This window comes from Macrobrachium nipponense, chromosome 43, assembly GCF_015104395.2.
Source record: "Macrobrachium nipponense isolate FS-2020 chromosome 43, ASM1510439v2, whole genome shotgun sequence".
Lineage (NCBI taxonomy): Eukaryota > Metazoa > Arthropoda > Malacostraca > Decapoda > Palaemonidae > Macrobrachium > Macrobrachium nipponense.
The window spans coordinates 3,948,549-3,973,889 of NC_061104.1; the positions used below are offsets into that span (position 1 = coordinate 3,948,549).

General features: G+C 36.7%; 1 protein-coding gene across 1 annotated transcript in view; it reads right to left on the minus strand.

Moving 5' to 3' along the window:
• LOC135213776 (uncharacterized) overlaps positions 1 to 25,341 on the minus strand; it is a 403,929-nt gene that overhangs the window by 162,565 nt on the left and 216,023 nt on the right. Inside the window, exon 3 of the mRNA XM_064247904.1 lies at positions 3,198 to 3,402. Coding sequence (XP_064103974.1) covers positions 3,198 to 3,402 — 205 coding nt within the window. The remainder of the gene's footprint in view (positions 1 to 3,197; positions 3,403 to 25,341) is intronic.

Consider the following 25,341-nt stretch of genomic DNA (forward strand, 5'->3'; position numbering starts at 1 on the left):
TCAAAATCATCGTCGTCATCATCATCATTCATCTTAAGGGCAAAATTAAGAAATGAATGAAAAAAAGGACCTTTCTACATTCTCCAAATGAAGCATCACACATTAGTGAGTGTGGAAGAAAGTGAATGAAGAGGTGTAATGCATTATTATTCACGAATATCAGTTCACGTACTTTTTATGCTAATTAGTCCTTTCTATGTCAAAGAAGGTCAGTGACCTCAAAACCACAGAAATATATATATTTTTTGTTTTATGCATAGATATACATACACCCTCATCCATACATGTAGTTTTTTTTACGAGAATCGAAATAGCTTTTTAAAAAACGCAAAACAGATTAAGTTTTTTCCCCAAAAGAGATTCAATACAGGTTGTTTGAAAAACTGAACTGATTAGCTTTGTTTGCAAGGATACAAAAGTGTGTGAATTTTTTGCAAATGAAACAGGTTTTTAAAAAACTAATACCAAGTGTTTTTTTTTTTTATCAAAACAGGCTTTTCACAAAAACTAAATGATTTTAGTTTTTTTCAGCGAGAATGTCAGGTGTGTTTTTCCATAAGAGTATAATCGAAACAGGTTTTAAAAAACTGAAGCAATTTGCTTGCGCAAGAATTTCGGGTAATTTCTTTTTCCAAAAAAATGAATCAAGATTAAAACAAAAACTATCTTTTTAAAAATGACCAAACGACATCCTTTCTAAAACGTCTCTGATTGTTTACTTATCCAGTATACCTGACAAAGCCTTGATTATACTTCACAAAAAAATAAAACACACACACACACATATGCACACAAAAAAAAACACAGATCCCATAGAGATAAAAAACACAAACCACCTGATATTTTCCCCTGGCTAGATGACACGAAAGCGAGCAGGTGTCATGTCAGTCTTAATGACACATTTACCGAGAGAGAAAAAAGTACGACAAAAAAATAAAAAATATATAAAAAATGGCCACAAATGAATAACAAAAAGCCTGAAATAACGACCGGCGTGATTTACATTTCAAGTAACTCCGTAATTAGAGCTTTCTTCTCATCGAAAGAAAAATCGGTTTAGAAAGTGACGATTCCCCCATCATAAACTGTCACATCCAGGGATGACACTTTCAGTAAACAAGTGGTTGTTGACGTTTGCATCAGCGTAAACAATAAACAGACTAACCTTTCACTCTTATTTACAAGTGACAAATGGCGGGGTGGTGAGGCCTCCTGCTTTTGAAATGTAAGACTTATAAATTTTGGAAAAATCCCGGTATGGGAAAAATGAAAAAATCAATGAATGAATAGATAAAAAATGTCAGTAAATTCTTGAAACCCAAGTTGATATTTAAATAAAAGGAATTGCTTTTCAAAATGCAACTTTTGAGGTCTCATAAACTTTGTAATAAACAATTTAGGATAAATTTATCCTTAAGTGTTTATTATAAAGTTTATGAGACCATTTCAGAAGTTACATTTGAAAATTAATTCCTTTTTATTTAAATATTACTTCTGTTTCAAGAAATTACCGACATTTTTTATCTATTCATTCATTCATTTGTGAATTTTCTCCATATCGTGATTTTTTCAACATTTATAAGTCTTACATTTCAAAAGTTACAGAGGTAGATAGCTGTACCTTGAAAGCATTAATACACATTTGAAAAGTCATTGCCTCGTATTCTGATAATTTATCCCACATTTTTGTCTTTTTTTATTTCATTTCATTCATTTTAATTCATCTATTTTCTAATTACTGATTTCTGTGTATTTTTATTACCTTCTGTAAATTATTTAAAATCAATGGTTCCCTGTGGTGGGCTTGTTCCATTCGAATAAGGGTTCAACTCCTGAATAATAATAATAATAATAATAATAATAATAATAATAATAATAATAATAATAATAATAATAATAATAATAATAATAATAATAATAATATGCTGGAAATAGACCTTCTTTCAGACATGTTTTATTAAATATAATGGCAGAACTTACAGAATTTATGTTGTACAGAATTGAGAGAATTTCGTACAAAATAAGTTCTGTAAAATCTGCCATTATATTCAAATAATAAAAATAATAATAATAATAATAATAATAATAATAATAATAATAATAATAATAATAATAATAATAATAATAATAATAATAATAATAATAATATATTTCTTGTTTACATTCCATGGTCTGGAATACTTTTTCCAAGACCCACCACACACACATAAGAGTGGTTAAGGACTGACCACTGTTGGAAAGTTCGGAGAAAACCATTACGATAAACCATTACGACAAACCATTACAGCCTCATGTAATAAATATGGTTCTGTAGAAGGGGGGAGGGAGAGGGGGATGGAAAGGGAGGGGAAATGTTTCTTGTAGAAATGCAGAAAGGGAAGGATACATAACTGGGAATGCCTAAGACTTCTATATATTTTAATCTCATACAAACACAGTATTTGACCCCATTTCGACTCCATTCCATAGTTGACCCCGTTTTGACCTAATTCTATGGTTGACCTCGTTTTGACCCATTTCCATATTTGACTCCATTTTGACCTAATTCCATAGTTGACCTTTTGACCCAATTTCATAACTGATTCCGTTATGACCTAATTCCATAGTTGACCCAATTGGATACATTTCCATAGTTGACACCATTTTGACCCAATTCCATAGTTGACCGATTTTGACCTAATTCCATAGTTGATCCCGTTTTGACCCAATTCCATAGTTGACCCTATATTGACCCAATTCCAAAATAATACTCCTGAATAATATTCCAACAAGGAACAATATTCCTACATGATACTCCTTACTACTAAACAATACGAAAGCGAGAAACAATACTTTTAATTAATACTCCTACGAGAAACAATACTTCTGTACAATACTCCAAAAGGGAAACAACACTACTGAACAATACTACGAAATAATATTCATCTGAGAAACGATACTCCACCGAGGAACAATAGTAATAAACTATACTCCTGAACAATAATCCAACGAGAAACAATACTTAAATGAAGAAAAATACTCCTCAACAATACCCCAGCAAGAAACAATACTCCTCCGAGAAACATTACTTAAACGAAGAACAATACTCCTCAGAAAGAAGGAACAATACTCCAGCGAGAACCACTACTACTACTACTACTACTACTACTACTACTACTACTACTACTACTACTACCACTCCGTGGGTCCTTGCTTACCTTCTGCTGCTGCTGGTGCTGCCTGGCATCGTGAGGGGCACCGGGGCAGGTGCCATTGAGTGCCTCTTCGGGCACAGCAGCAGCTGATTGGTTGTAGTACGGTGGAGGAGCCGCCGCTGATTGGCTGACGGAATCGCTCGGGGGGGCGGGGCTACTGCGACCTGAGCTGCGATTCGGGTCACCTCTTCGCCACGGGAAGATCACGCTGTGGAGACACAGAGAGAGAGAGAAGGATAAATAAATGGATAAACGAATGAATAAATTAAATAATTAACAAACAAATGGAGAAATAAATAAATTAGACAATGAATAGTAATGAAGTAAATGAATCGATTAATAATTAAAATAATAAACGAATACATGGATAAGCAAACGAATAAATAAATGAATGAATAAATAATAAAATTATTAAATAAATGAATGCATAAATAATTTTGTGAAAAAGTGAATGGATAAATAAGAAAACAAATACATGAATAAGAAGTAAATGAATGAATAAATGAATGATTAAATAATTAGATAAAATAAATGAATGCATAAATAAATGAAGAAAAAATAAATGAAGAAAAAATAAATTAATGCATAAATAATTGAAGAAAAAATAAAAGAAGAAAAAATAAATGAATAAAAAAGTAAATGAATATATGAATAAAAAATAAATTAATATATGAATGAATGAATATATGAATAAATAATTATAAAATGATTAAGTAAATGAAAGCATAAATAATTTAATAAAAAAATTAATAAAAAACAAATAAATAAATAACTTCCCTTTATTTTTGTACACTTATTTCTGCCGTACCTTCTTATAAATAGCTAGAGGGGTACAGGGGGGAGATGGGAAGGGGGCGCACACAGGAGAGACGGTGCCACACTGGCCCCCCCCTCCCCTCTCCACTCCCCCCGCTGTAATAAGAGGTTTTATCCCATCCCAAGGGGAATATAAACCCAAGTTTTAAACCCATCTGTTATTTTCGGTCTGAAGTTTCCTCCCGCTGATAAGAGAGAGAGAGAGAGACGAGAGAGAGAGAGAGAGAGAGAGAGAGAGAGAGAGAGAAGAGCCAGATATTTACGACTGATTCCTGCAAGTACATGACACAAGCAGTTGACATACTTTTCATATCAATAATATTTGCAATACTAATAATAATAATAATAATAATAATAATTGCTTTCAGTCCCACCTCTTATAATTTATAATGAAAATATAATGAACGTGTCTATTTATAGATATTGGCAATTATATATATTATATATATATATATGTATACATATATATATATATATATATATATATATATATATATATATATATATATATATATATATATATATATATCAGTATATATAGATATATATATCTATATATATCTATATATATATATATATATGTATTATATATTATATATATATCGGTAAAAACAATAGGATATAACAAAAGCCACAATAATAATGGGGTTTTATAGAGACAGGATTTGAACTCAAAGCTGTTACTAACGAATACCGACCTTACGCCTCTGCGGTGTAAGGAATAAAGTCGCGGTTAATGGAACTTTGTTCTCGTCAAAGGAAGTGTCAAGAACAGTACAGTTATTCGAAAGCTATTTGTCTGAGAGAGAGAGAGAGAGAGAGAGAGAGAAAACACTAACTTACATTTCCTTCTTCCAGAAAGTACAGTTATTCGAAAGCTATATTGTTAGATATGCGAGAGAGAGAGAGAGAGAGAGAGAGAGAGAGAGAGAGAGAGAGAGAGAAAGTCTTGAGGTCAAGGTTATTTTAAACTGAAAAGAAATTATTCTGGAAAAATATGCTGTAAAATTCATCCTACAATTAGGCAACTTTTTAAGACCAAAGGTGAGAAAGCGTATAAGGTCAAAGGTGAGAGAGAGAGAGAGAGAAGAGAGAGAGAGAGAGAGAGAGAGAGATAACTGAAGAACTGAGGAGTTTGTAGACATTAGTAGATATACCCCACTCGGGAACACACAAAAACCGTCGTTTTTGGGAATCTATGGGCATTTGTGGGAATCTATAGGAATCTAAGTGAATCTGTGGGGATTTGTGGGAATCTATAGGAATCCAAGGGAATCTATGGGGGTTTGTGGGAATCTATAGGAATCTAAGGGAATCTGTGGGGATTTGTGGGAATCTAGTATAAGGATCTAAGGGAATCTACAGGAAGCTATGGGAATCTGGAACATACACGAACCGTCGTTTTTGGGAATTTGAGAATCTGTGGGAATTGGTGAGAGGTTGTGGGAATTTGTGGGAATCTGTGGGAATCTGGAGCATACATAAACCGTCGTTTTTGGGAGTCTGAGAATCTGTGGGAATTGGTGAGAGGTTGTGGGAATCGTTGGAATTGTGAGAGCTTGTGGGATTCGTTGGAATTTGTGGGAATCTAAGGGCAGCTTTGGGAATCTGTGGGAATCTGGAGCATACACAAACCGTCGTTTTTGGGAATCTGAGAATCTGGGGGAACTGCTGGAAAGTTGTGTGAATCGTGGGAATTTGTGGGATCTATGAGAATCTGTGGGAATCTAAGAGCAGCCATGGGAATCTGTGGAAATCTATGGGAATCATTCGTTTGCTTGTTATTTTCTTATTATCACGGAGAATTTGAGGAGGCGGCAGCATCTCTCTCTCTCTCTCTCTCTCTCTCTCTCTCTCTCTCTCTCTCTCTCTCTCTCTCTCTCCCTTTTCTTGACGCCAAAACCTTGAGAAATATGAAGCTTATTTCATTTCACTTTTAGAAATCCCACCCTTTAGCTACGACTTAAAACACCATAACACAGACACCTTGACATTTACAAGCAGAGCCCATGTGCGCATGCGCGCCTACGTCTTATATCGTCGGCATACGCAAGGGCGCATGCGTGGACGTATGGAGAATATTTTACATATGAGAGCAGTCTGTGTATACGTGAATGAAGAAGGAATGTTTAGTGTTCATAAGATTGTCGTATAACTGAAGATATGAAAAATATGAGGATAAGTTTAGATAATATAATAAGTAAATAAAAAAATTATGTAATAAATAGATGAATAACTAAAGGAAGTAAGTAAATAAAATATTTAAATCATGAATAAATTAATAATAATTGATCTATAAATAAGTAAAATAATAAATAGTTTTATTAACACATAAATAAATAAATATTTGATAACGTAAATAAAATAATCTAAAACAAGTAAAATACTTTAAATATACAATTTAAAATAAATATTTCAATACATAAATCAATGAAATGTATATTAACAAATAAATAAATAAGTTTATAAAATAATTCATAAATAGATAAATAAACATGAGGACCATTATCCCAAACTAAAAATGACCTGACCCAACTCAACCTTGAACGCCCGGCGTCTGGACACAATCTTTCCCCGACAGACGACGGGCGGCGCCACCCACACCCCCGAAACACTAGGCCCCCCCTCACACCCCCATCCCCACGGTGACCCCACCTTCGTGTTACCTGACCCTTCGTCAGCGTCATGAAATGGGAACGCCGGGACGAATATAGGCTGAGAGGGAGGAAGACCCCGAAATTCCTTGAGAGGGGGAGAGAGAAAGGGTATACCATGAGACGCGTCGTCTGGAATATTTAAATCCTTTCTACTCATGAATTTTTTATAAACGGTTCCGGAATATCTGCTGCGTAACGTCTGGGCTATTGGTTACGAGGCGTCCTTCGTGCCTCTCTCTCTCTCTCTCTCTCTCTCTCTCTCTCTCTCTCTCTCTCTCTCTCTCTCTCTCTCTCTTGTGGATGTTGCTTAGAAACCTACCACGAGTTTCAGTCTAATTCCGGAACCAATCAGGAAATCCTCCCTATTATTTGCTAGATCTCGCAATGATTCTGTGTGGATATCAAATAAAAATGATCCTTATCAATGATTTAATAACTTCCTGAGGCAAAAAGGGTAATCTCATAACTTTTTGGAAACAAAACGGTAACCTCATAAAAAAATATTCTCGTAACTTTTGAAAGCATAAAAATAATCTCACAACTTTTTCAAACAATAAGGTATTCTCGAATAAAGGTAATCTCCTAACTTTTTAAAACAAAAGGGTAATCTCATGACTTTTTGAAGTGTTAAGGTAATCTCATAAAAACGTAATCTCTCAAGTTTTCAGAAACAAAATGGTATTCTAGTAAAAAGGTAACATCGTAACTTTTTAAAACAAAAAGGAAATCTCGTAATTTTTTAAAACAAAAAGGTAATCTCGTAACTTTTTAAAAACAAAAAGGTAATCTCGTAACTTTTTAAAACAAAAAGGTAATCTCGTAACTTTTTAAAACAAAAAGGTAATCTCATAACTTTAAAAAAAATGGTAATGTCATAACTTTTTGAAGTATTAAGGTAATCTCATAAAAACGTAATCTCGTGACTTTTTAAAACAAAAAGGTAATCTCAAAATCGTAATCTCGTAACTTTTTAAAACAAAAAGGTAATCTCATAACTTTTTGAAGTATTAAGTTAATCTCATAAAAAGGAAATCTCTTAACTTGTCAGGAACAAAAAGGTAATCAAATAAAAAGGTAATCTCTTAACTATCTGGACAATTCAGCGACTCATTAATTAGGTCGTCCTCGACCAAAATACGACTGTTGGACGACCTGATGTCTACAGGACGACTTAGATTTGAAGGATCTTCCCACAACCTCGATGTTTAATTCGTGATCGCTGACAATTCAGCAACTCATAAATCGAGTCGTCCTCGACCCTACGACAGTTGGACGAGCAAATGCCTACAGGACGAATTAACCAGGAAGATATTTGGAGCTTCTAGTTTTGGAAGACCCAAGAACCCTTGTTAGAAGAAAGCTTTTTTTGGGGCTGACAGAGAGAGAGAGAGAGAGAGAGAGAGAGAGAGAGAGAGAGAGAGAGAGAGAGAGAGAGAGAATATGCAAATTAGTACAGGTTTCGATAATGTGGAAATCCGGGATCTTATCAAAACAGGTACCCTGATGAGGAATTTGGAAGGGGAATTAACGCAGAGACTAAGAGCATAATAATAATAATAATAATAATAATAACAATAATAATAATAATAATAAATAATTTTTATTATTATCATTATCATTATCCAGTCTACCGAGCCCAACCAGCCACACCAACAATAGTTCAAGGAGCTGAACAGCTGAATAGGATGTCGAATTCAGACAAGCTTCTTTCTCAGTCCTTCCATCCTACAGCAAACATCCTTCACTGAAAATAACCTTCGGTTTCACTTTTACCTGCAGGAGAGTCCTGGCGTCCCTTACGCGTCAGGACGCTCAAGGTCACCTCAGAGGCAGACGCGAGAAAGCCCTCGGGCGGAGAGAGAGAGAGAGAGAGAGAGAGAGAGAGAGAGAGAGAGAGAGAGAGAGACTGTCGCTTACAATCCTCAGATCTAAGAGAGAAGTAGGCTGCAGTTTACATAGGAGAGAGAGAGAGAGAGAGAGAGAGAGAGAGAGAGAGAGAGAGAGACTGTGGTTTGCTTACAATTTTCAGTCCTAAAAGAGAGAGAGAGAGAGAGAGAGAGAGAGAGAGAGTGGGGGAGGGGCTATAACTAACATTCCTCTCTTCCAAGATATATACTGTGTGATACACATCAAACACCAAATGCGTGAGAGAGAGAGAGAGAGAGAGAGAGAGAGAGAGAGGCGCAGACAATCTCTATGGGCATTCATCCCATGAAAAACCCATTCATTTAATTCATTCATTAATGAATGGGTCTCCTACATTAATCCAGATTACGCCAACAAAGGTTCCTAACACAACATCAAGGATGACAACGGGACTCATTTAGGATCTCTGTCTCTAAGGGCGTCTAAAGAAGGACCCTAAGAAGGACCTCACAGAAGGATAAGTGTTACGTAGGACAGCAACTCAAGAGGGGATAACTTACGCCCTCAACATTGTCCAACGGTTGAACTGTAAGTTGACGAGAAAGTAATGGCCATTTGATTTATTATAATCAATTTTCAATTAGGCTTGTGTATTTGTTCTATGCATTCCTTTATCATTACTTAATTATCTTTCCTCTTCTGTATCTTTTTAATAAAGGACAAGGTAGAACTTTGGCACACATACACATTTCAACTTCAATTATTATTATTGTTATATTAGACTGATGAATTTTAAGACGAAAAAACATCCAAAATATATTTCAAATTTTGACGTTTCGGTACGAACCTGGTACCTTTTTCGAAAAATCAGCTGAAATGAGCAAAAGACATGGGTATGGTAAAAGTATAAACAATATCACAATTATACAAAGTACAATAAAGGTCTAATAACTAAAAATAAAAAAAATAAACTAAAAATGACAAAAAAAACATATTTACATTATGTACAAAGGAAATGAACTGCCATCAAGGTTTAAAGTTGCCTTAGTTAATCTGATCAATATAGATTCTAAAATTCTGAGTTCTTGTTCATTCCTGGATTTTGTCAATATTTTAAAGCCCTCTCCTTGGATGTTGTTGTTCGTCATAAAATTCATCAGTCTACTGCGACGGTCTTATTATTAAACTTTTTTTTATCATTATTATTATTATTATTCCCCATTATTATTATTATTATTATTATTATTATTATTATTATTATTCATTTAAAAGAAGAAACAGGGGGTAATACGAAACACAGAAAGAAGAGATCAGATCAGTTACTATAAAATAAACAAATAAATCAACAAATCAATTAATAAACAGATAAAAAATAGGCAAATGATTGAAATACAAGGAGAATTGTTTTTAGGGCTAATTGCTAATAGCTTTCTCAAATATTAGGAGTTACAAATTGGTGGTGGTGGTGGTGGGGGGGGGGGGGTAATTCAGTAAGTCCTTGCAATCAGAGAACTAACTTCTAAGGTCCTGAAAAGATCTGTAACATTGCACATTAAAAAACAAATAGCCATGACCTACAAGGATCTTCACAATCCATAAACCTTATACACATGGTTGGTAGTGAATAACAAGGACTCCATACACACACACACACACACACACACATACACACAGTTTAAGGTCATCCCTTTACCACCCCAAATCTCCAAAAGGGCTCCCCTGGGCCAACTTTCTACTCTTTTTTTTGGGAGGTAGGGAAGGCAGACACAGTGATCAGTCAAGGCCAAAAAGGTTGGCCTTCGTTTAAACCAAAGGCACTTTGGCGACGGCAAACCTCCGCCAATGCTCGAGGTCCCTTCTCCTAACAAGTTATATTTCTATCTCTCCCAAAATGTAATCGATACTGAAGAGGTCGGATCTTTGAGTCACTTTTTAGTCAAAATTTCCCAATTTTTTTTTACATCCTGCTAACAAAGTGACAAGCAAACAAACTAACCTTTTCGTCGAGATTAACTATAAAGAGAGCAAGGTTAGGGGCAAAGGTATCACATCAAAAGGAGTGTGAAAAAATTCACAGTCTCGTGAAGAACAAATTGTTAAAAAATCCACAATTATATATCAAAATATATTTCTGTGTTTTTACATAGAAATATATTTCAACATATAATTGAGGATTTTTTAACATTAAAAGCAGTAATATTATTTGTGGTATTAAAACGAAGATTTCAGAAAAAGCCACAGACACGAACCTAGAAATAACATGAGGTACAAAAACAGAATCCTCGCGAGAGGTAATAGAATCTACCTCATTAACAACGGGAATTTAACCTCTTCAGAGGTACGAGACGCCCTCTGGAAAACCTCATTCCTCTGGGCGTGAGAAAATCTGAGGGGGCCTGCACACAAACATAGGTCCCTGGGGCAGGTTTGATGTGCAAACAATTTTGTGTGTTTGTGTGTGTGTGTTTGTAAGTCCTTTGTCTTTCTGCCTTCTGTTGATGGGGCCGGGCGCTTAAATATAAGGTCCGAGACTCTTAATTAATGCAATGTACTGTATATCTCTGTTACAATGGGATGCGTATACTGAATAAATAATAAAAAAAAAATTCTATCACGTTCTTGCGTCTCAAGGGCGTGGTAGGTCAAACGTAAGGTCATTTAGGTCAACAAATATTGTTGATAAGTAGTGAGTCTTCAATATTTTTCAAGACAAGGTTACCAGGCATGATAAAATCGTATGTATATATATATATATATATATATATATATATATATATATATATATATATATATATATATATATATTTATGCTTAAGAACAACTATCAATACATAATTTCAGACCGTCAAATACTGATTAATTCGAAATTATTTATTTTTTATTCTTTTATTTTTCATTTATTTTTTATTTTCTTTATTCTATTTTACTTTTGCTATATTCTCCAAACAAAAATAAACATTTACAATTCCACTTTCTTATAACGGACCCCCTCTAAAAGCCCAATTTGACATTTCAGGAATAAAATTTGGGAAAGGTGACATTTACCGTAAATTCTCGGACTCTTAAAATTTTAAATGTCAAAATTAATCGCACGTTTGGCAGCGTTGACCCAATGACCGTCGAATACAATTCACCCTTAAATCCGAAACCGACCTTCGACGATTACTTATAGCTCGCAGAGGAAGGAAGTCGAATTCTCTTATGGAGGAACGGAGTGCGCATGCGTGAGCGAGTGGGTGACTTATGCAAACACGCGCAGAAAACAGCCGTGGAATTGGAGATTTCAATGCCCAGTACCTTGGTTGTTTGGTAGACGAGGAGGATATTATTATTATTATTATTATTATTATTATTATTATTATTATTATTATTATTATTATTATTGTTGTTGTTGTTGTTGTATTTAGGTAGAAGACCCTCTTTCAAGCATGTTCTATTGAAGGAGATTGCTGCTTCAGCTGCATTTATTTATTTATTTATTTATTTATTATTATTATTATTATTATTATTATTATTATTATTATTATTATTATTATTATTATTATTAGTGTAGTAGTAGTAGTAGTAGTAGTAGTAGTAGTAGTAGTGATGAACACTCTTCATATGGAACAATCCAACCAACCAGGGGCCACTTATTATTATTATTATTATTATTATTATTATTATTATTATAAACTCTATTCACAAGGAACAATCCCACCACAGGGACCACTGACTTGAAATTCAAGCTTCCAAAGAATATTGTCGCATTCACTTGAAAGCAGTAACATACGAAAAAAGTAAATGAAATGAACGAAGAAATATATAATAATGTAAATAAATTATCAAACTACAAAGAAGGTAATAGGAAATACAGAAAGAAGAGATCAGTTATTAAAAAAGAAAAAAAAAATCAAATTAATGAATAAATAGATAATAATGTAAATACATTATTAAACCAGAAGAAGAAATTTTGCTTTAGGGCGATAATGGTTTGCATCTTCCCATGACTTTATTGAGAGGCTCCAAGAACCTCTGGAATTGGGAAATTCGACAGCAGGACACATTTGCATATTGCTGTTCAATAAATCTGGTACTAAATCATTTTATGCTTTGATGTTGCCGACTCAATTTAGGCCGTACTGAAAAATATTTGAAAAATATATCACGGGATAATCGAGAATGGACTCAAATAACATTTACTCATTAGTTACTGGGAATTTCGTGACACGAATTAACGAAGTCAGTCGTAATCCGTTGCCTGGCCATCGATCAGTTTAACCCGCGCATTTTTCGCGCGTAAAATCACGAATAATCATGTTATATTTCCTGTCAATCGCACCAAGTTATTCCAAGTCACGTTTGAGCTGAGGATAGGTGCAAATTAACATGTTTCTGTTAATACTAATGCTATCACAAAATGAGTTACTGGTTTACGTAACTTGGCGACGCCTGGATATCGGAAAGATGTTACAAATTGAAAATGTTTAGAATTAAGAACACAATTAAAAAAAATATATATATAAAGGTATAATAATAAACGAACAGAATACGTTAAAAGTTGAAAATATTTAGAATTTACAAAAAAAAATATTAAAAAAATATAATAGTATATTAATAAACGACCAGAATACGTTCGTTACATGTTGAAAATATTTAGAATTAAAAAAAAAAATTAAACAAAAAATATAAAAGTATTAATAAAAGAACAGAATACGTGGCGAATACTTGCTAGCATTAAATAAGATAGGAAAAATTCATACTTACATGTATAACGAAATTCTTTATAAGTTGATTTAAATGTCACAAACTTGCTTCAGGTTAATGATACTTATAAGATATAACTGTCCTTCAAAGCGGATTTATAGAAAATGTATTCAGTCATAAACGTACAATAAAGATGTATCGTAATATATGGGACATAACTCCTTATGAATGATCAGGCATAGATTAGATAACTGGTGTGCTTATGGGAAGATAAATAATAAACTTTTTTAACAGCCTAATCACCCCCGTCCATCGATCCATATCACAAACAGATGGAAGAGGACAACACGACTGAACAAAGGAATTGTTTACCCAGCGACTTCGAAGCGCAGAACACAAACAGTACTATCCTCCTTTTATCTAAGACACAAAGGAAGTCACACAAAGCATAACACAACAGATTCCCGTCAGGCATCATCGAGTGAAGTCAAATTTTTAGGCGTGCGATGACAATGCCTACTTAAATAGGACCTGCCAGGCTAAAAATAAACTCGCACAGGGCGGAGCTGACCAGCGCGTTCAGTAGCTGACACTATCACAAATCGTCTGTCAGAAAGTCCCTTCTCCTTCTAATAAAATCCAGCTACCAGCTATAGTAGTAGATTCACATCAACCGTGCATCAGATGGCTAGGCCAGTCCCTTACGACCCTCCTCCTGATTGGCTGTTGATAAGCCAATCACAGGGCCGGAGACCCTCAGTCTTTCGAGAGAGTTCACATAGGCAGGATGTGTGTTCCACCTGTCCTGAGAGATACGTCTTTCAAAAGTATCCTTCAGGAGAGGTGGCACATAATCCTGTCAATGTGAACTCCCAATAGAGACTGAGAGTCTCCAGCCCTGTGATTGGCTAATCAACAGCCAATCAGGGAACGTCGTAAGGGATTAGCCTAGACATCAGATGCATGGTCGTTGTGAATCTACTATGGCAGACTTTTAACAGCGTGAGGGGCTCCAGCGAGCGTCAAGGAAAGAGTTGGATCGGAAACTTGTTTTCGTCTCTCTGCCAAACGAACGACCAACGCGTAGCAGTATCTGCGTGATTAGGGCCAGATTTGAAACGACATCCCACATTATCATCCTTAGACTTTATTCTTCTTCTGCCAACTCATGTCCGAATTTGGACAGCGATGGAGAACCAAAAGTTAAGATACAGTATTCTGCTCCTAGAGATAAGTGAGCACACTATGTCTCCTCGGATGGGCTAACAAGTCTATGAGACATCCTAATCCTTGTAACTCCTTGTAACCTTACACTGAATTCTTTGCATGTCAACTCTTGCCCAAATCTGAAGAACAATTCTTCTTCCGTCACCTCTCCCCCAAAATTGGGCAACAATTGGACCATAGGGAACCTACACAGGAACAATCACAAGCTTTCCAGCGAACAGGAAGTTTTATTCCGTACGGAAAGCAACAACTGTATAATGTAGAACGTAAACAATGGAATTATTCAATTGTCCGCGCTTTTGTCTTTACGCCAACACAAACAAGGCAAGAAATACCTTGACCTCAGATGGGTATTTGTAAACAATACCCTGTAAACAATTTGTAAGATTGGCATCCCCTCATACCCCTCGTGTGAAACAAACCAACAAACTAAGCAACTTTAACTTCCGCATACTTTTCGCGCGCTTCCTGTTATAATCATTGCTTTCATGCTTGCAGTGTTGATTTTTGTTCAAGATCACGTGACGCGACTCGGCAAAAATACCGTCATGTTTTATGATGTAATGAGGAATGAAAGTCATATCAATGATGTGTGCGTCATTGATTTCAATGAATCAATAGAGGTTTTGATGACAAGAAGGAAAAACAAGGGTTTCTCTCTCTCTCTCTCTCTCTCTCTCTTCTCTCTCTCTCTCTCTTTATTGTATTTGCTGATGATCTTACTCATTCATAGATATGTATATATTTGTCCTCTAAAATGTTATACAAAATTTAATAATAATAATTATTATCATTATTATTCAGGGACAAATCCTCACTAAGTAAGCTATTAAAGAACAGAGAGAGAGAGAGAGAGATGCGAGTGGAAAATAAACCATACGTGAACTCGGGTGACACCAGAGGATGCCATTCTAGTTTACAACGTTTATTTTGAGGATGAGGCTGCTAGCCATACGCCCTGGCCCTAATCAGTAGATGCCCATGGTTATTTACGCAGTGCCAACGGCGGAACCTTTAATTTCTTTCAAATACAAAGCCCAAAAACAACACGACTAAACAACAGAACACAAAGGGACATTTAAAACAACACGAGGGGTCCGTGAGGGTGAGACACAAAGAGAAGAAGAGGAAGAAGAAGACGCCCGTGAGGTGGTGGGTGGGGGTGGGGGGGTGGGGGGGTGGGTGGGTGGGGGTGGGAAGGGATGGAATGAACAGAAGTCGAAGATGACGTCATGTTTCGGTCAACATCCTGGTCAGAACAAAAGCATTATCTGATGTCTCCCTGTCCCGAGACAAATGCCTGTACGCATACGCGCGCGCAAGCAGTATAACTTAGAAGATTATATACACACACATATATATGTATATATAGTGTATATATATGTATATAAACACACGATTATAATCACTCTGACAACGTGTGATTATCACGTCACACTGACTGACTCAGTCTTTAAAGATGGCTTTGAAATAAAGTCGAAACCGGTCAGGATTTGCACCCATAGCATTATCCTTTCCTTGGGGTATAGTGTGACGTACATACATACACACATACATATGTATCGTTATGTGTACTCATACAAAGCTGAACGAGAACTGAATTCATAAACACATATGTAACAGACAGAACTATGCAGAGCTAATAATGTGACAGATTATACATAATACATACATACATACACGGCGAAGAATATGAAGGCCTGTTACATGACTTAAAATCATCAGCTTTATATTATTATTATTATATTATTAATATTTCAAAAAGGGAAAGTCCTTTGAGAAACACAAAGCCACCACCTGTTCTTCAAGAACAAGAAGCAATTCATCCAGCAAGGACGTACAAATAACCATAATCTTAACAAAACAAAAGGAGAAAGTAAGGAATTAAAAAAAGAAACCAAAAGAAAGGTGATTACCGCGACATCTACACATTGGTGAAAGCCTTATCAGTAAACTGCTGTGTATGCTTGAGGTTGTAAGACTGTATCACGCTGGCTTTCGTCATCAAGATATGCTCAGAGGGGTGTAATAATAATAAATGATAATAATAATAATAACAATAATAATAATGAATAATGACACTAATTACAGCGTATATACGCGCTACACTTATTAAATTCCTCTTAAGAGGTATAAGTTAAAGAGGGAAAGTGGAAACAGAGGCCCCCCTCGGGATACGAAAAAGAACCCAGATCGGTCCGTGAGTGATCTTGGGAAAGTCGAAGAACATGCATGCTACGGAATCGGGTATATTGTAGTATTGTACGCTATGGCCTGTCACGGTTTCCACTGCCTGGAGACGGGAAGGGGGGGGGGGAGGAGTGGGGGTACGTTAATTAGGGGAGGGGGAGAAGAAGGGCTTTGAGCCCTGAAGCCAAAGTTCATTATACGAGAGTCATCAGGCCAAAGGGGGCGGTAGCACACAGCCCTCCAGGTGGTAGTTACCTTGGGTAGGGGGAGGTCCTTGGCTTTAGGGGGGGAAGGGGGGCTTGATTACGTTTGGCCACCCCCTCCCCTCCACGTGGCGTATTACGCTCTCTCTCTCTCTCTCTCTCTCTCTCGTTAGATTCAGAAGAAAGAAAGGAAGGCAATATGGAGAGTCGTCATTTCAACTCGTTTCATTTGCCTTTCTCTGCGCACACAAAAGTCTGGACGATAGATGGGGGTCTTTGTCAAGACTAACTTCCCTAATTTACAATGCCATTTTAAAGATGCAGTTGCTTTTTTTTTTCATATACTCTACGCAGAGAACGACGGCAGCAATATGACAAGTCTGCTTCTTCTAACGGATTGTGAAATAAACCGACATTCTGAAAGGCAGAATTGGCACTGAATATCCTGATATATATACATAGAGAGAGAGAGAGAGAGAGAGAGAGAGAGAGAAATTCTACGAAGGATAAAAATTAAACACCGGAGTGGTTGCTAGGACCTTTCGACACAACGGTCCTTTATTGGCAGACTGATGAAAAATATAAAAATAAGTTTATATACATACATACATACATACATACATACATACCTACATACATACATACATACACACACATATATATAAATATAATATAATATATAATATATATATATATATATATATATATATATATATATTAATACTAAGAAATCACAAAAGTAAGCACGTGATTTTGTATGTTAGTTAAAAATGAAAAGACAAAGTGGCCAAGTAATTTCGTGTATTTAACACTTTGTAACCACTATGTGCCCCGAGGATGTGTTAAATACCAAAAAAAAAAAAAAAAAAAAAAAAAAAAAAAAAACTTTTAAAAAAAAGTACTTTGGAAAGGGACTTACTGCCTTTTGATTTTTAACTTTCTTTCCTAGTGGTTTCTGCTTATATATATATATATATATATATATATATATATATATATATATATATATATATATATATATATATATATTTATATTTAACTCATTCATAAATAGAAGTTTACGATCAACCTACGTTCCTCTGTACACTTGAGTACTCATAACACGGCACAAGCATTATCAAAACAACAAACAATATTATCATAATCATGTGTCCATAGACAGAGCGAACGTATTATTACACCAACGAAAAAGGCACCAGTTAAAACGTAAACAAAACAACTTTAAGCTGAAAAGGAGCGAATAAAAGAAAAGAAAAAAACCTGAGTGAAAGTGAAAGACGACCAGGAGAGTAGAGTAGACCACATCCAGCCATTTAAACAAATAAACATGAAAACTCTCGAGAGTGAAAACAGAGTGAAACTGGAGCTGAGCATGAAACGCACGAAGTCTTTAGGGGGAGTGAATGATGATGATGATGATGATGATGATGAAATATAACGACCAGCCCGAAGGGAAACATTATGCAAACGAGTAGTGCCACCGGAGGGAGGGACCTCTCTCGGTCGAAATACGAGGAATAGTAGATTCACATCAACCGTGCATTTGATGTCTAGGCCAGCAGTCCCTTACGACGCTCCTGATTGGCTGTTGATAACCCAGTCACAGGGCTGGAAACTATCAGTCTCTCTCGAGAGTTCACATAGGTAGGATGTATGTTCCACCTCTCCTGAAAGACGTATCCCTCAGGAGAAGTGGAACATAGATCCTACCCGTGTGAACTCTCGAGAGAGATTGAGAGTTTCCTGCCCTGTGATTGGCTTATCAACAACCAATCAGGAGCGTCGTAAGGGACTGGCCTAGACATCAAATGCACGGTTGATGTGAATCTACTATAGTAATCACGTAGAACAGGCCGTCACACACAAACAGCTGATTTGATTGTATGGAAATGTAGGCTGTCAAATCCAGTAATGCGGCTGCTTTTGGCCACTAGGTTCCAAAGACGGTGGAAAGAGGGAGTTAGAGTGGTTAGACAGCGAGGTAAAGGGAGCCGGAAAATGATGGAATCTGTGTATGACGAAAATTCCACTGCGCTTACTCTGAATCACTCTCATAAGTTTATCAATGGAAGAGATGTACTACGCTTACTCATAATCATGCACGCGATTTTATGAAGGACGAAATTCTATTACGCTTACGGCAAATCATTACTACGAGTTAATGAATGACAAATAATTATATACTACACTTATTCTAAACCAATCATATAAGTTTATGAATGGAAAACATTTACCGCGCTTACGCTAATCATTCACATGAGATTCTGAATGACCAAATATTATACTACACTTACTCTATATCACTCACATGAGTTTATGAATGGAAAAAATTGTACTACTCTTACGCTAGATTGGGGAAATGTTACAAATATCCTGATTATTAACTGAGCATTAAAATGTACTGGCTTCTTATCTTCAGAAATCGAAATTTTTATTGATGGAACGCGTCTTACAAGATGGGAAAACAACGTCAGAACAACGACAATAAATAATAACAAACCTAAGTTTGTTGTTTAACAACAATGGCCTCTAATCCATAGATAATCCACTAAATCCCCGGTTCCCAAGAGAAGGAATTTATTCCTCGTAATCGATATATTTTCACGGGATCACGAGAGAGAGAGAGAGAGAGAGAGAGAGAGAGAGAGAGAGAGAGAAATTCTATCCAGAATCCGCTAAAATCAGCTGACGTAAATATAATGTAACCAACCCCCGTTTTCTATGAGAATTAAAACGAAAACGAAGAAGCATCCTTCCTTCCCAGGCCTTTCCCTCTGGCGCCCCCAAAGCATCTCCTCCACCCACTTCTCCTCTTCGCCCTCAATTCACGCAAATTCTTTTCTCCAACACCGCCCCCCAACACCACAACACCCCAACCCACCAACGCACACCCACCCACACCCCAAAGTCCCTCGGCTCTCCGTGATATAGATGACCTTTTATCGCGCCGAATCTACAACACCTGTTGTGCAAATCCAGATTTCCAGACGGCGGCACCTGGAAATGCATTAAGGGAATTTCTTCTCCTTCGTTCCAGCTGGACTGGAAAGAGGTTTTGCACCTGAACAAACTGTTCTTAGAAGATGCAGGAGACGAAAAAAAAAAAAAAAAAAAACCTTTGATTTATTTAAAGAGTAAAGAGTCAGACGACAAAAAAAAAAAAAAAAAACTTTATTTATTTCAAGAATAAAGAGAAACGATTAAAAAGGCTTTCCCTGGAACGCCATTGCTTCATGAAGCTCTCATTACCAGCTAGGTTGACGAGAAGTCTTCAGCTGTGAACAAGATGCAAAGACTATACACACTGCAAGCAAGCTACAAGTTCTTGCTTTACACAGACAACAAATAAAGACACGAAGAATCCTACAATCAATATATCAAAGCTGGTCTTTTGAACAAAGACTTTACTGAGCACCATTGACCCATAAAACTATTGCCGACAGGGAAAAAAAGCCTCCAGCTGTATGCCAAAAGAAAAAAAAAAGAAAAAAAAAAAAAGCCATCCAGCTGCTACACACACACACACACACACACACACACAAAAGGCAAAGACTACACATTGCAAATTCTTGCTCTACAAACACAACGAACAAAGACACGACGAGGTATGACGTCTATCTATCTCTCTCTTGGAATATCTCCCCAACACGACGGAGATGCGAGATAATACAGTCGAGACGATACAATCGAGATACAGTAATACAACTCGGCTGACGTGACAGATGGCTCGCAAGACCCCGAGTGAGTTCATACACGTTCGAAACAGACGGACGAACGCACGCGACGAGACCGGACCAGCTGGCTGGGATTTTGCGAATATCTTGGTGATTACTTCGGTTTGCATAAATATTCTTTCCTTTTGAACATGTTGGACGGTTTCTGATAATAATAATAATAATAATAATAATAATAATAATAATAAATAATAATAATAGGAGTCCAAAGAACTAAAAAATTGCTTCACGTAACACAAGCTAATTAAAACTTAAGACTGAGTGATTTCTGTACCTTCTAATTCTTACTAAAATAACAATAATTTCATGGAATGGATTCCAAGCACTTAGTCGGTAATCACTTTGGAATAATTTCGAAATTACCAATATAAAGGAAAAAAAATACTAAAGCACAACCTGTGCGGGAACCTTTGCTTAGCCTTCGTCTGTCTACGTCGCATCGAAATGTCTGTTCATCGTTTTGCTGACTATGACTCACCACACAGACAAGGACTGTCTTTTGTCTGTGCGTGTATGTGTGTGTGTGTGCGTTTTCAGACAAATGGCAAACGTTTCTGGATTAAAAAAAAAAGAAGATGTTATTTTTCATTAAACCATTTTTTTTTACATTTTTGCAGTCTCTCTCTCTCTCTCTCTCTCTCTCTCTCTCTCTCTCTCTCTGTCTCCAGACAAATGGCAAACATTTGTGGCCTACAACAATATGGTAAAACCTCTCTCTCTCTCTCTCTCCTCTCTCTCTCTCTCTCTCTCTCTCTCCGTTGAGAAAGTTGGCAATAACTTCTCGCCTAAAACTAAACGATAATTTCTTTCTTAATCAACCCATTTTTTTCTGGGCCAATCTCCACAAGCAGCCAGTCAGGTCACCGAAATGAAACCTAACCTTCTCCTGTGACCCAGAACCCTGTGCTGTGACCTAAGTAGTAGGTTCTCGCGGGAACGCCTTCTTCAGGCCAGAAGACTCCTACAGCAAAAGATGCATAATCAAGATACGGCCTTTAGAATCACACACGCCCCTGGGAAGTCATGTTTCGAGAATAAAGGGCTCCGAAGTGATGCAATGGACTACATGTAGACAGGACTAGTCGGAGGGTGGCGGAGAGTTTTAAGCACGTGACCCGGACCTGTGAAATAAGAGGACCTGCGTCACGAAATGACAGAGGGTACTATCAGAATCTTGAAGGAGAGAGAGAGAGAGAGAGAGAGAGAGAGAGAGAGAATAAAACACAGTTCTCAGACCTGATTCCGATTATAAACAAGAATTTCTTGCAATGTTCATATTCAGTGAGAGAGGGAGAGAGAGAGAGAGAGCGTATTATCAACCTTTCATTTATTCTTGTGCTGTTGCATATGCAGAATTATAATCTCTTATAATCTCTCTCCTGCTTGTGCTTGGAGAGAGAGAGAGAGAGAGAGAGAGAGAGAGAGAGAGAGAGAGAGAGAGAGAGAGAGAGAGAGCACGAAACCGACACCATCTTGATCTCACAGCAAATGCAAACATTATCTTCGTCCTGACTTCCTAATTCCACGCACGGGCCTTGAGAACCGAGTGGCCCCCCCCCCCCTCCGCCCCCACGCCCCCCAAAAAGAAAAAAAAAAAAAAATAAAAAAAAAAAAAAAAAAAAAAAAAAACAGAAAACAGACCACTGGAACAGACAGGATGCAAACAAGAAGACTTACCGCGGGGTAAACATGTCCTTTGAATTCCTGAGAGAGCGAATACAGAGGCTGCTAAAGATGGAATTCGCTCTTCTTGGTATTTACTATAAAAAATAACTTATTTTTTCCATATAGGGTCCTCTTTACCAAGTAATGAAATAGGACAGTATTTGTTAAATATAGGAAAATCTACAGGTACGCTAATATCTTTTTAAAATGTCTATTTTCAGGGGCATAAATACTAAATACCTTTCTTCAGGATATTCAATTAAAAAAATACCCTTTTTCCTTTTTTATTTTCCATATAGGGCCTCTTAAACAAGTAATAAAATATGGCAGTATTTGGTAAATATAGGAAAATCCACAGGTACGCTAATATCTTTTTAAAATATCTATTTTCAGGGGCATAAATATTATATAACTTTCTTTCGGATATTCACTACAGAATATAAAAAACTTGTCAAATAACTTTCTTTCGGATATTCACTACAGAATATAAAAAACTTGTCAAATAACTTTCTTTCGGATTTTCACGACAAAATATTCCATTTTTTCCACATATGGTCTTTATAAACAGGTAATTTTATAGGCTAAATATTTGATAATCATAGCTGAATCCACAAGTAAGCTACAGTCCTCAGAAAACGTGTTTATCTTCAGGAGCACAACTATTAAATACCTTTCTTCAGGATATTCAATAAAAAAATACCCTTTTTTCCACCTACGATCTTGATAAACAGGCAATATTATCTTTCATTCTTTGGTAATTATAGGAGACTCCGCACACGTGTTAAAATTCTTTTCGAAACTGTTTTTTAGGGCGTAAATATAATATTGTTTTCTGGAGAATGACGTGTCTATGTAAGCATATTTCACACACTATTATGACACTGTACACGCCTCAAAATGCATAACAGCCAAATTACAGCACAATTACATGTCGAGACGGCATTTCCTCACAAATTTACCTTAAGATATCTCACTAACAGCACGGCCAGAACAACAGACCCTTATTTACACGGAAAACACCCCATTCAGCCACCCATACACTCGCTTCACTGGCATATTTGCACGGCTTTGCACGACTTTACACGACTACTGCTCCCACAAAAAGAAGAAAGGGTTGAAGAAACACAGGCTAATAGAGTCGTCCTTCTCTCTCTCTCTCTCTCTCTCTCTCTCTCTCTCTCTCTCTCTCAGCAGAGATCCTGATACGATAATGTGGACACTTTTTTTTTCACCAATGCAATTGATCACCTCTCTTATACAAGTCACGGGGCTGCCCAGAATGGGACAACCTGACTCCTGGCTGGTACTGGCCAGTCTCTCTCTCTCTCTCTCTCTCTCTCTCTCTCTCTCTCTGCGTGTGTGCGTGTGTTTATATACTGAAGGAAGACAATGAGAACGATACTATAAACTTGTCTAAGTAATTCTCTCTCTCTCTCTCTCTCTCTCTCTCCACATACACAGACAGATTGAACGATCTTTAGAGTGATCCCGTACACCGTCTTGGTAACCAACTCTCTCTGTGTGTGTGTGTGGATAATTCTACACCATTCCATTGTACCTTACAAGTAAACGACTAGGGCGAAAGATAAAACCAGAAAACTAATAGACGTAAAACAACCTTTAATATACGTAATATACGTAAAATAACCTTTTAGGAATAATGGCATCTCTCAGGTATGATAAACTCAGCTCTTCAAATATAACAACTTTTCTGTGGCATAAAAAATCACGAGACGACAAGAGACGATTTCGGGACGAGAGAAGACGACCCCATGGTTCAATTTCTTGCCAGATAAGATAAGACCAATATCTCGTCATTGAAAGTTACTCGAGGGCTGCAGGTGGTATATGCATAAACCTTTGTCACTTGGACAGAGAGAGAGAGAGAGAGAGAGAGAGAGAGAGAGAGAGAGAGAGAGAGAGACTTGCTTAGACAAGTTTATAGTATCATTTTGATTGTATCATCCTTCTGCATGTAAATACTGAGAGAGAGAGAGAGAGAGAGAGAGAGAGAGAGAGAGAGAGAGAGAGAGTTACAAGGTCGATTTAGGGCGCCATTCTCAAGCTCGTACATTCTTCCATTATGTTGAGAGAGCAGAGAGAGAGAGAGAGAGGAGAGAGAGAGAGAGAGAGAGAGAGAGATTGCTATTATGGCGATGTCGATGTATGGTGTCACTCTGAAGATCGCTTACTATTCTTCCTGTATGCAAATACGAAGAGAGAGAGAGAGAGAGAGAGAGAGAGAGAGAGAGAGAGAGATGGGGGAGGGGGCAGGGGGGGCAATGGGAGCAACAAACACGCCCAAATACAGAAACAATACTGGGCTTAATTCTTCAACAACTCCTTGACCTACTATGGGCAGAAGGACCTTATCGGGAGAATCTCTGCTATAGAATGCCCAACCTTCCCCCCTTGCCACCCCCATCCCCCCCCCTTTTTTTTGAATGACAATAAATGTTATTCCTGACCTTCCTCCTTCAGAAGTCCTTCGAAGCCTTTGTTTGTAGGACTCAAAAGACCTTTTGGCATACACAGATCCTTCTCCCAAATCTATTTCCTATAGGCGTCGTCTGAGGAAGCCTATTCTTAGTCCACTGTTGTGCAATGAGTCTTGTGTGTGTGTGCGTGTGTGTGTGTGTGTGTGTGTGTGTACCTGTAGGATACCTGTGAAATGGTTCCTACGCCTCTCCTAATTTTGGGAATGACGTCGTATAAGAGGTCCTACTTTGCAATGTTAGGTAAAGCTTATAAAAGACAAAAGAAATTCTAGGTTACTTCACAAATTTTTTGTATTTTTAAAAATTCTAACATTTCAAAAGACACTTCTCTCTGGACCGTAAGTTGCTGACAAGATGAAGTCATCTTCTGCCATGGAATGTAATGTAATTAGCGATATATTGTAATTTATTTTTATCAAAGGGATTCCAAGTTACTTTACAAATTTTATTTTTATTTTTATCAATTTTAACATTTCCAGGGGCACTTCTCTCTAGATTGTGAGTTACAGACAAGATTACACAATCTTTTGACAATGGAAGGGACTGTAATTAACTAAATACTGTAATTTCTGAAAGTAATTACTTAATGCCAAAGAAATTCTAAG